This window comes from Hippopotamus amphibius, chromosome 14 (genome assembly GCF_030028045.1).
Source record: "Hippopotamus amphibius kiboko isolate mHipAmp2 chromosome 14, mHipAmp2.hap2, whole genome shotgun sequence".
Classification (NCBI taxonomy): Eukaryota; Metazoa; Chordata; class Mammalia; order Artiodactyla; family Hippopotamidae; genus Hippopotamus; species Hippopotamus amphibius.
The window spans coordinates 17,255,710-17,269,137 of NC_080199.1; the positions used below are offsets into that span (position 1 = coordinate 17,255,710).

The 13,428-nt window shown below is 43.2% G+C and overlaps 1 protein-coding gene across 1 annotated transcript in view; it reads right to left on the reverse strand.

The window, feature by feature from the left end:
* The window catches only part of LOC130835938 (ATP-binding cassette sub-family C member 4-like), a 145,440-nt gene that overhangs the window by 34,503 nt on the left and 97,509 nt on the right, over nt 1-13,428 (reverse strand). The window contains exons 22-25 of the mRNA XM_057707836.1: nt 5,635-5,754; nt 4,358-4,468; nt 3,298-3,398; nt 2,057-2,248 (exon numbers count right to left, since the gene is read on the reverse strand). Of these exons, the coding sequence (XP_057563819.1) occupies nt 2,057-2,248; nt 3,298-3,398; nt 4,358-4,468; nt 5,635-5,754 (524 nt within the window). The remainder of the gene's footprint in view (nt 1-2,056; nt 2,249-3,297; nt 3,399-4,357; nt 4,469-5,634; nt 5,755-13,428) is intronic.

The window sequence follows — 13,428 nt, forward strand, 5'->3', positions numbered from 1 at the left end:
TCAGCACAGCAGTCCTCACCTTCTCCCTGACCTACAATGAAACTGGAACTAATTAGGAGCCAGCTTTTGCCACTTGACTAACTGAAGCTGCTCCCTGGGTATCATTTGGGCATTAAGTTTAATATTCTTTCATGTTATAAGGGTATCATTCATTAAATTACAGCTACACTCCGCTAGATGGGTCTGTGGTAGAAAGAGTTTTAAAGAGCAGTTCTTTAGGTATTTAACATGTCTAGGTAATCGGCTGTTTAAGGAGTTGTCTTGTGTGTGTGTTTTGGTTACTGGTTGTTCACTCCTGTGTGTTACTCACTCACTCTCCCAGCCAGCAGTCACTCAGCACCCTGTCTGTGCCCTGCAGAATGCCACTTTCTGGGAAACAAAGGTGAAAATAAGATGCTTCCTGATCTTCAGAAGCCTCAGGGTTCTGTGAGATACAGACCCAAAATTATAAAGCATGCCATTGTTGTTATCTTTCATCTTAGCTGTGGTAAAATTCACATAACATAAAATTTAACTACTTAACCATTTTTCAGTGGACAGTTTACTGTTAAGTATATTCACATTGTTGTGAAACCAATCTCCAGAATTTTTTGCCATATAAAACTGAAATTCTGTACCCATTAAACAACAACTCCCCATTTCCCTCCCCCAGTCCCTGGCAACCATCATTCTATTTCCTGTATTCATAAATTTGGCTATTCTAGGAACTTCATATAAGCAGAATCATAGAGTATTAATTCCTTTTGTGTTTGGCTTATTTCATTTAGCATGATGTCCTCAAGGTTTATCCATAGGTTGGCATTTTCTTCCTTTTTAAGGCTGAATAATATTTCATTGTAAGGATTTATCATATGCGTTTATCCATTAATCTGCTGATGGACATGAGTTGCTTCCAACTTTTGGCTTTGTAAACAGTGCTCCTGTGAATGCAGGTATACCATAAATGCTATCTGAAAAGAATTTATAAGATGCTGAGGAAGAATCAAGGATCTCACAGAAGCAGATGCATTAGAGTCGACTCAGAAAATAAGGAGACTTTCACCAACCAGATGATGGAAGGGAAGGGTCTCTGAGGTAGAGGGGCAGCGTGTGCACACTGAAAGCAGGGAGGACACAGTGCTTTGGGACAACCTACACAGGACCCGAGTGCAGGGGGTGTGTATATCTTAGGACTTGAGGCTATAGAGGTAGGTAGGGAAGAGCTTCCTACTGATTTGTCTGTTCTGGTTTAGTCTCTTCTTCAAGACCCTGCCCTGGTGCCCGCTGAGTGCCCCAAGCTGAATATGAAAGGAACATGGCCAGCAGACATGGACGATGGTAGGACCAGGTCACACACCTCTCTGCCATTTCCCACATGGATTTCCCCCTGCTCCTCTCAGTTTGCTTTCATTGACTTTGAGCAAATCTCTGGGCCCTGCCTCCAACTGATTCTGAGCTCCTCTCTGATGGCTACGAGCTGGCCAAGCAGTCCCTGCTGGAGTGGACTTCGGGATGCACTATGGTTCCAGCAGCCGCTTGCCCAGGCCAATAAGGATAAGATCTGTGCTCCAGAAAAAAGCAGTCTGTAGGTGGGAGGGCAGGGGGACGACAGCTAAATATGTGTTAGTTAGGAGGACAAGTCTATGGAAAGGGCCAAGGGACAGAGGAGGAGGCTGCACCCTAAGGGTGTCACGGGAGGAAGAGAAGATTTCAGAAATACAAAGAAGAAAGGATGGAAAGGAAGGAGATATTGGAGAGTTAGGGACAGGGAGCCAGGGTTGACTTCCAAGACTCTGCATGAATAATCAGGCATCACATATAGTATCCGGGTCAGGTTAAGTTCCAGCCCCAGGGCCCACCAACCACCATGAGACAGCTCACGCACGACACAGGGAAGAAATGCTGGTGTCCCCATTCCATGGTCAGGTTTCAAGAAAGATTCACCTATGATGTCACTGATCTAATCTGTATCCATTAAGAACAAAGAGTCCCCCTGACACACTGACAAGGAAGCCAACAGCAGATGCGGTGCTAAATCTTTAGCTGGATTTTAAAGACGCAAATGGCTTAAACAAACCTTCTCTCCTGGTTTAATGTCTGCTGTCAGGTCCATCAATACCAGAGGCCCATTTAAGCTGTATGTGAAATTAACTCTGTAAAAGGAAATCCGTCCTTCATGGAGCCAGAACTTCCGTGGATGTGTCTGGTGTTGCCAGGGTGCTTCTTTCTCAAGGTCTGTATATTCAATCACCCTTTCTACTGAAATCATCTGAAAGACATACGACATCACATGGGTCAGGAATGGAGAATCTTATTTATGGATGTACAAACACCATAAATGAAACGTTCTGCTGTTATATCTTTATATCTTTTATGTGGTTAAGAATATCTTGTCTCAGCATTGGTAAAGAACAGAAGTAGTTTGATGAGGCCTTTGATTTGCAAACTTGTAACACTTTCACTTACCAGCTACTTCCATCAACATTGTATTAAATCTAAAAGAATTAGAGAAATGAATGCTAAGATTTTATTATCTGCTTTTCTGAATAAAAAATAAGAGAATTCTTCCAAAAAAAAGAATTCATGTGGACTCCAATCAGTAATGTGTGGCTACAGAAGGGCCATCTATTATAGATGAGAACTGGATGGTCATCAAACCTCATTTTAATAATTAGTCACTTTCTACTCTATTAGAAGAGAGAAATGGAAAGGTTTCATCTTTCCTGTTTTTCTTCCTTTGGGAGACAGTGCTGATATTCAAAAGAGGACATGATTTACACATTGACTAAGGCCTCCTAAACAACCGGAATCCAACACCTTTGATAGTTCATTCTGAGAGGGAGCTTATCCTATAAGCAGGGACACCAGCAAATTCAGGTGTCCAACACATACAAGGGTAAATGCTAAAATGGGGGCGGGGGGGTTAGGGAGGAGGTATTTATTAATTAAATACTGAATTATTCTTTCACCAGGAATGAGGAATTACCCATTAAGACATAAAAACAAACAAACCTCTAAGAAATTAGCTTACATCCTCTCCAGAATTTCAGAACCTCCCTCCTACAGAGACATTTATTACATGTGAAGACAGCCTGTGATGAAAATAAAACCTGCTGACATGGCTCACATAAGACTGAGAAAAAGATGTACAGTATATATTTTATTTTACATTAACTTTAAGCAGATAGAGGAGGATGTAAAAAACTGTTAGCTATGACTTAAAAAGTAAAAGTTTGAATATTTTATATAAGAATTGCTTTTATGCCATTTAATGGCAAGGAGACTTGAAAAGGCTGAGAATGTTAAGATAAACATCACCATGTTCTCAACTTCGATGCTTTGCCTGACGCACCACTGGATCATCCCCGTGAGTGTGAGGGCGAGATACAGCACCAGGCCAATCTGCCCGGCATCCAAAGCTAAATGAGGAAGAAAAAGGGAATAAAGTCAGTCTCATTCGTAACCCCAAGCCTGGCTTCTTCTGTCACTTCATCAAGAAGACTCCTTTATAATATTTAAGTCATTTGCATGCTAGTATTATAATCACAGTATTACTTACATGTTTAATATCTGTTGACTGATACCATGATACAATGAAAAAAGAAAAACCCACTATGAAACAGAAAGATTATTAGATGAGCTTAGTAATCCCAACAAGACTGACATACACTTGACAGTACTATATTGGTGAGGAATAATATCATTATTCAGACTTTCATCATTATGGTTACAAGGACCATTATGTAATTTTACTTTCTATATCTAATGCAACTGCAGTTAAAAACCAGAAAAAAACAAGACAATGGGTTCTAAGAGCCAGTGCTTTTAAATCTGAAATACATCATTGTTCCATTTTAAAGACTGTGATTCAGCACTGTTACTATGGAATAGTTGGGAACGATGAATTCATGCCACACCTGCCAATACCTGCTCATCTGGTACCCACACAGCAGTGAGGATACTGTTCTTTGCTACAGAGAGTCTTTCTCAGCCCAGTACACCAGGCACTTACAACCAAGAGACCGGAGTAGCTCCAAAGCTAAAACCTAAAGCCCTAAGCTGGACAAAAAGCTTGATGGTAAACTTGGTTCTCTCCTTCCAACTCCAGAACATTACCAAGAATGTTCAGAAGGTCAGCTTGCTACACTTGTGTAGATCTCACCCTACTGAAAAAAGATAAAAGGTATCATCAAGACACAAATGACTCCTCTACTTGGGCCACACGGCAGAATAACACGCTGCTAACACTTTAATACAATTCATTAGAACCAAATGGTATATGATATTAGACAAAGTGGCAAGAGTTTAATTTAATGAATGTAAATGAAGCTACAAATTGTAATCATTCCACAAGCAGTTTTTCCATATCTGTACTTACTTTTTACCAGAATCAGGGGCCCAAAGGCAACAGTGGTGACAAAGATGGCACAGATAGTATCCAGATAGGCGGCAAACCATCGGGATGTGGTCAAAAGCAGGAACCAAGCCTCTGGATTTGTGAACCGTAATAAACATAATAAATAAGTAGAAAAAACCATGTTAAGTGCTTCTAATGAGGGGAAGCATTTTGCTCAGTTGACCTACAGAAGATTTTTATGTAAGGTAGGAAAGCAAAGTTATACACCCAAGGAAACTGAAGATTCCAGAAAGCTAGGTTCCTGACACAAGACAATGTATGGGACACACAGGAATCAGTCCAGGGGCACTGTGGGAAGGAACCACTGAAAACTTCAACCCACAGATTATAAACAGAAATATAATCACAAGGAAGAAGATGGAAAAATGGTCTCATTGGTACATTTCTTACAGCGCTGGGCCTCAACGTGAGACTCTCTCACACGGTCTACTGTTCCCAGCTCTCAGACAGCAGACAGCACGGTTCACACTCTGTTTCCAGCACCGTCTGCACTTACTACAGGGCCCTGCACAATGTCTTCTCTTAGGAGTCACTATCTAAATGACCATCGGCTAAAAGGATCTGCATGTGTCTTTCAAAACGTCATTTTATCTTCAAAATACAATAAAGATTGGAAAGTTGGGCCAGGATTTTATTGACTTACAGGAAATTCTGAATTTTCTACCTAGAAAAAAACTTCATTGATACAAAGAATAATACATGTTACGTGGGCGGCAAATCAATAAATGATTTTCCTCAGTCTCTTCTGTAGTCCTGCATGCTCTGGAAAGAGGCTCGACAAACTGCAGCCTGTGGGCCAAGAGCAGCTACCACCTGGTTCTGTGAATAAAGTTTTACTGAAACACAGCCACAGCCATTTGCTGATGTATTATTTTTGCCTGCTTTGGTGCTACAGTAGCAAAGTTGAGTAGTTGCAACAGAGACAGTATGGCACACAAAGCCTAAAATATTTTCTATCTAGCTCTTTGCAAACAAATTTGCTGACTCGTGCCTTAAAGGTACAGAAAGCCACCATAATGGAAGCACAATGCAAGCCAGTTGAGGAGAAAAGCAGGGGTGTGACAGGAGAAGAGGGGAGCACAGAGGGGATGCTGAGAGGAAGGGGTGGGGGAGGCAGGTGTGCAGAGGGGGATGTGGGGCAGCACAGAGAGGTGCTGTCCAGCAAGGCCACCTGACAGGGAGGTCAGGCTCAGAAGGCAGCACACCCCATCCTTAGAAATTTTCAGAAACTTACAGACCTGAATGCAAATCCTGGCATGTGTCGAACAGTTCCTGAAACCTCTGTTCAGCTTTGTATGCCCGGATGGTCTGGAGTCCCCGGAGAGAAGATGCTATGTGGGAAAATACTACACTCTGTGCTGGGGAAACAGATAAACAACAGAGAAAGTCAGGGAGGCTGGACGCAAGGAAACCAGCTGCCTCCCATGCTCTATGGTCACATGTCCCACCAAAGGGCACACCCGGGACTTCCTGCCGGGGGGACGCCCTTTCTGGAGAGGATCCTCCATGTGAACCCTGAAACTCCTGCTCACACCAGCTTCACTTTAATGACCTAGAAAGTAAAAATTCATTTTGAAGCTATCTTGGACCAAATTCAAATCAAAGCTAGATTTAGATAACGAAGTTCCTTCTTTACTAATCCATTCATCAAAGTCCTCCTCAAATGGCCTCCCTCCAAATTCTTCCCTGACATCCCTTCAGTTGGAAATGGCTCACTAATTTTGCAAAATTTTAATATTGAAGTATAGTTGATTTACAATATTGTGTTAGGTTCAGGTATACAGCATAGTACTGAAGTTTTTTGTTCTGATTACATTCCATTACAGGTTGTTATGAGATACTGAATAAAATTCCTGTGCTATATACAGGAATTTTGATGTATAGTAGGGTGTACCTGTTAATCCCATACTCCTAATTTGTCCCTCCCTCCCTCCTTGTCCCCTTTGGCAACCACTAGTTTGTTTTCTATGTCTCTGAGTCTGTTTCTGTTTTGTATATAGATTCATTTGTATTATTTTTTAGATTCCACATACAATTGATATAGTATGTCTTTTCATGACTTACTTTACTAAGAATAATATTTTCTGGGTCCATCCATATTGCTGCAAATGACAATATTTCATTCATTTTTATGACTGAATAATTATTGTTCACTAATTTTTAAATCAGTAGCATTTTAAAATTTTCTGTGAGAGTCCTCACCACACTGAATTTTGATGAGCTATCTCTGTATTGTCTCCACCTTAGATTAGTAACTTAAGGGCTGGGATAAAGTCAGTACATCCTGCAAACCACAACAGTGCCAGGCAAAGGACAGGGGCGAGATAAGTAAGGTGAATGATCTTCCATCTCCCTGCATCCTGGGAATTTCCCTGCACCTTCACCAAGAGTCTCTTTGCGGGTCACAGAGCACTTGGGTACTACACTGCCCTTGTGCCCACAGGACTAGTGCAGCCAAGCTGTCTCTGAATAGTGTTAACTTCTGCTCCAGGAACCTGATGGATGTTTTAACTGTTCTGCTGGATATCTGAGGCACTTGAAGGTCACTGTGGCATGTGACACTGATATCACCCTTTTAGAATCTGACCATGGCCTTAGTGGCCATTCTCTTCTGAGTGACTTCATGTGGGTTAGAGGCCTGGTATCACATCACTGGCCATTCATTCCCCTACCACCTTCGCCAAGAGCACACTGGATACGAGCACCAGGGTCAGGCTCCTGCACCTCAGGAAACAGGTGGGCTGCAGACTGCTGGGCAGGGAGGACCCCTGTGGTTTTCATTCCCACCATGAACAAGGCTGTAACTTGCTATTTTCATGGGACGATTGTGAGCCTGTGATCTCTGTCTGGGATGAGGGATAACTTGTGCTTTATCAGCAGGAAATACTGACATCTGTTACCTGTGAATCTCCCAAAGAAGAGCTCTTAGTAAAACCTAGGTGTTCAGGGTAAGGTAAGATAACTTATAGGAGGCTACAGAGATTTTATAAAATGATGGGGAAAAGAATCAAGGGGGAAAACTCCAAATTATTTTCAGGGCCTGTCTCAGCCCGGCATCCAAATGCCTATCTGGGTGACAGTTCAGTTAGTACCAACGTGTACATGGGCACTGCAGGTGTGTGGGGCGAGGTCTGGGGTACAAATGGGCAAAGACACAGAAGCTCCTCTTACGCTTAGTGTTCCTGGTTCTACAAGCAAGGAAAGAGCAGGCTTCCTCCTGTGAGACACTGGGGCTCAGAGAGGGTGGGAAGGCCTGGGCTGTGGGAGGACAGCCTGGGCTGTGGGTAGAATATTTGACCAGGAACCCTAACTACTAGGGGCCCTCATCTGTGATACTGCTTTAAGTAAAAATCTTCTCTGAACTGGGACATGATTTAATATTTCCCCTTGTATCGAATTCATGCAAAGAGCCTTCAGTGATTCATGGGTGCTTCTGACCGTCCGGTTGCATGTTTGTGGTTTTACTTCAGCATCCACACTGTTCTCCCCCGTCCTTCTATTGAGTAACCGTCAACTTTTATTTATTTTATCTTCCTGTAACTTTGCACTTTTAAGATGCAACATGAACACAGAGTGAGCTCATGCTCCAAATAAGAAAGGCTGGGGGCTCTGCACAGGCCTTTTCTGCAGCCCCAGCAGGTGTCCCCACCCGCCCACAGAACTCAGTCTGCAAGCAGGGTGCTCACAGGGATGACGCAGGATTCCGGGGCCCATTACCCTGTCAGGAGGGTGCTGAGAACCCAGCTCCAAGAAGTCTAGAAAACACACTAGAACCCGGCTCTCATTTCCAGAGCAAATGTTGTGACGTCAACACTATTCATCACAGGCAAGCCTTCTGAGAAGGAAGTAGAAGGGGCTGTTCACCCCGGGAGAGTCCTGGAATGAAACTCTTCAGCTTGGCCTCCCTCACCTGCTTCCGTCATCGGGAGATCAAAGCTGCAGGTGATTCTCTCCAGCAGGATTGGAGGGTGGAGTGACTTAAGAAACCAGGTGTCGTCTTAGCCTTGAACACCAGGGAACCTAAAGGCCCCATCACCTACCTCACATCATACACAAGAGTCACAGCGGTCCAGCAGGAATCTGGACCCATAAAAAGCCATTCTGTTTCTTTCAAATCCCACTTAAAGCTGAGCGGGATGCCAGGATGAGTGAACTGGAGAGTTTGCAAAGAAAATGAACTAGTGCAGAGGGAGAGGAGATGTCGAGGCTCTGGTGTTACGTTGCCCAATGCAGCATCCTTTTTCCACAAGGACTGAGCTCACTGTCCTGAAGCAGACTACCAGCCATGGCATCAGTTAACAGTCACAGACACATGTAACCCCACAGGTCACAAGACTGACAGGTGTGTTTTCCACAACACTGAGGACTCTTGGGGACACACCCCACGAGGACTGCAGATCTTCCCTGCCAGGGGGAGGGCAGGAAACCGCATACAAGGACCCCGGGCTCACAGCCCTGCTGCAGATCACCATTCATGCTATGTGAGACCTGCTAGTTGTTACTGTGTTCTTCATTCCCTCATGCTCAAGGTTCTGGTGCCTTTGGTAGTGGCCAGCAAGTACTTCATAAGAAATCCTCGAGAACCCCAGGGGGCAGGCATCATTATATCCTTTGCAGAGAGAAAACCAGAAGGAGGGATTAAGAGCACTTACTGCCCAAGATTAAGTAAATTAACCCACTGAAGTGGTAGAGCTGGGTGTCAGACCCAACTCTGTCATTCCAAAACTGTACTTTTAATAACAGCTCTACCATCTCAGAGGGAGAATAATCAGGGTTAACGATGCCCACCTATGACTAAACACACTTTTCTCCAGACTTTGTTGTTCATGCATAGAAAATCACAAAGTCTTACTCAGCTAACATCCAACAGCCTTAGCCACTATTGCACATCTTATTAAGCACTGTAGGTTGAATAAAGTCCCTGGGAATCTGGCATGAGAGCCCCTTAAAATAGCAAACTTAAGGATCTATGATCTGAATACATGTGGCACATGTGGTCTGAATACTTGGCTCATGTGCTAACCCCTCTCCTAACAATGCCTGTGGCAGACATTGCTAGTTGATCACAGCACCTTTTCAGACAGAATTTGGATGTGGCCTCATCATTCAGGCACTGCCAAATGCATAGAGTCGGCTAGAGAAAGGCAAGAAAAGTCATCCTGGTTTTATGCACTGCTGCATGACTGACCATTGCTGTGCTCACTTTTGCAAAATTGTGCAAAAAAAAAAAAAAAAACCATCATAAATCAGCTGTAGATCTGTCATTAAGATGACAAAAACTAACCTAAGGTTCCAGAGGCAGATAAGCAGTATGATCTGAAAATAAACCTCAGGACTTAAGTAGCCCTTCAGAGCACAAGGATGAAACAGGCTCATGCTTCTGGCCACAGTAGTCAGGTGTCCCTCTTTTTGCTGGTGGCTCCAGCAGTGACCATAAGACATACTATCAGTTACTGCACAGAGAAAACAGCGGTGTTTTTATTTCTGGCACAGACCCAGTACCTAGAGAGATAACATAAACAGTTCTAATCAGCTGGCCACTACATATGGTTATCTGGGGGTGTGGTGGAGGCAGTTATTCAGATTGAATTTATTGTCTAACTTGTTGCAGCCTCCTAGGATGCAAAAAATCCCAAAGTTCTCAGTGTCTCAAGATCAAATATTGAGAAAATCCTATACTAATTCTTTAAAAAAGCCTCAGGAGGTGCCCTTCTCTCCACTTCCATGTGGATGGGAAGAGACCCTCGCCCCAGGCAAAGATCTCTGTGAAGTGTTCCTTCTGAAACAACCCCTCTTTGAATGTACCAGAGACCTGCTTTGCAACAAGACTATTGAATGACTCCATTTCATGAGTGGCCTCAAATCATAAAACATCTGAAGCCTTGTCTACACAGAGGACTGGAGGGAGCTCCTCACTTCCAGGCGCTACCATCCTACCAAGTCATATCAGCAGAACGTCACACACACCTGGACTCCACTGCTCCACAGTCCATTCAAACACCTCAGGAAACCAGATCTCACAGTTTAGCTGGTTTTCTTGATGACGGAAAAAAATTTCCATAGCTTTTATGAAAATGACGCCCACTATCCTTTATGCAAATACTTAGGATAAATGCCTTCTTAAGAGTTTATTAAAGGGAGAAAAGATGGCGGCGAAGTAGAGAGACATGGAGTGCATCCCTCTCCACAGATGCATTGGGAATGCACGGAAGGACACAGTCATTCCCACAGAGAACCAGCTGAACACCAGCAGACGGCCTCGGACACCAGAAAGGACTGCGGGGAGCCCGACATAGCCGGTAGGGAGGCATCTACGAGGGCTCAAAGAGGGTGAAGCGGCAGAGCTGTGGCAGACGGGAGGGAGTGAGAAACATACGGAGGGTCCGCAGCGCAGCTCAGCGTTCCCGGACCGAGACATCGATCCGCGGCTGAACGGAGGGTCCAGGAGCAGGAGCGTGGAAACCGGAGAGCTGGTTCAGGGTGAGAAACATTGTTGCCGGTAGGGTGACTGACCGAGAGGACAGGAGGGAGGAGGTCCGCGGAGAGGAGTGCCCGTCCCTGAGAGCTGCCCGGCCATGATGGCGGGTGGAGGCTGCAGGCTCACGGGTGGGGGGGAGGAGCCGCGCGCTTAGCCTCTCCCTCTCTTTCCGCGCCTCTGCAACAGGCAGTGGAGAGACGCCCTGCGGGCCACCTAAGGCGCTCAGGGATAACAAGCACCCTCAGGCACTCGGGCGGGACTAGATTAAAACCCCTTGCAACGCCAGCAGCAGGGAGGCTACCGAGAGAAAAAAAAACAACAGCATCAAAAAGAAAAAAACCCCGAGAGAGGCCCAACTCTAAGACTTTATGTTTACGCCTGAGCCACCAGCGCCCTCTGCAACAGGCACCTCCAAGCCTGACTGAAACAACAGTGCACCACTGCTCACTCACTCCCAGGAGAAGGAGCCACTGTTGTACCCTCTCCCTCCCCACACACCGATGCTTACAGACGAACAATAAAGGAACCTCTGCTGGTCACAGAATAATGCAAAAAAACCCAAGGCAAGGAGAAGGCACTTACAGCTGAGATGCTAAGGAAACAGAAATAGTAGTATCAATACCTATTGAACTCGTCCATTCTGGGATCAGTTCTGGATTTTTTTTTTCTTTTTCTCTCTTTTTCTTTTTTTTTTTTTTTCTCTTTTTCTTTATTAAATACGATCTTAGCCCTAAGGGATCTACAAGTTTTATAACATAATTTTTTAAGGATATTTTTTATTTTTTATTTTTTTTGCCTTTTTATATACTTCTATATCTAGCTAAGTTTTTGGTAGTACGGACAATATATCTCTCATACTTTCCTTTCATCCCTATCTTTTATACATTTCTATTCCTTTCTTTTTATTTGCATATTTCCAACCACATTACACTCTTCTGTTCCCCTTTCTTCCAGCCATTTTAAGTTTATTTTATCTTAACATACTTATAAGCAACACTATTGGTCTGCTCAGACTCCTTGCTCTATTCTCCAGATGACGCACTGCCTTGGTATTTAATATTAGGCTTTTGTCTTTATCTTAGTTCTTAGTACAGTTGTCTAATTACATTCTGAGAATCTCCATTCTCTCTGGTGGTACTCTGGCTCTTTTCTATATTTGATCCTAGCTTACAAAATCTCCCTAGATTAATGTTTGTATGTGTAAGGTGTTATCTGTTTGTTTGTTTGCTTTTGTCTCTGATTTGTTCTGTTTCAGTTGTCAATTTCTGTTGGGATTCTCTTTGAATATCTGATAGCACACTGGGGTTCTGTCAGGTCTTTCTAGAGCCTTATGTCCTAACGGATTCAGTAATTGTGTGTCTTATACATGTATGTGTTTCCTAGACTTAATATTCATTTAATCCAATACTTGGACATTAGTCTGAGGCTTGGACAGTCTTCTATAAACACCTCTATCGCCAGGACAAGCAACCCCAAAAGTTTGGACAACCATGAGGAAACAAAGAAACACCATGCAGGCAAAGGAGCAGGAAAAAAACCCACAAGACCAAATAAATGAGGAGGAAATAGGAAAAATGCCTGAAAAAGAATTCAGAGTAATGATAGTAAAAATGATACAAAATCTCGATAACAAAATAGAGAAAGTACAACAGTTCATAAGAACTCAGAAAAACAAACAGCAATGGATAACAAAATAACTGAAATTAAAAATACTCTAGATGCTATAACCAGCAAAATGACTGAGGCAGAAGAATGAATAAGTGAGTTGGAAGATAGAATGGGGGAAATAAACGCCACAGAGCAGGAAAAAGAAAAAAGAATAAAAAGAATAGAAGACAGTCTCAGAGACCTCAGTGATAACATTAAGCGTACCAACATTCGAATTATAGGCATCCCAGAAGAAGAAAAGAAGAAAGGGTCTGAGAAAATATTTGAAGAGGTTATAGTGGAAAACTTCCCCAACATGGGAAAGGAAATAATTAACCAAGTCCAAGAAGCACAGAGTCCCATACAGAATAAACCCAAGGAGAAATACACCAAGACACATATTAATCAAACTAACGACAATTAAACACAAAAATATTAAAAGCAGCAAGAGAAAAGCAACAAACAACATATAAGAGAAAACCCATAAGGATAATAGCTGACCTTTCTACAGAAACTCTGCAGGCCAGAAGGGAATGGCAGGATATACTGAAAGTCCTGAAAGAGAGAAACCTACAGCCAAGAATCCTCTACCCAGCAAGAATCTCATTCAGATTTGAGGGAGAAATCAAAAGCTTTCCAGACAAGCAAAAGTTAAGAGAATTCAGCACCACCAAACCAGCCTTACAACAAGTGCTAAAGGAACTTCTCTAAGTAGGAAACACAAGAAAAGGAAAACACCTACAAATACAAACCCAAAACAATTAAGAAAATGGTAACTGGAACACACATGTCAATAATCACTTTAAATGTAAATGGATTAAATGCTCCAACCAAAAGACACAGACTGGCTGAATGGATACAAAAACAAGACCCTTCTATATGCTGCCTACAAGAAACCCACTTCAGA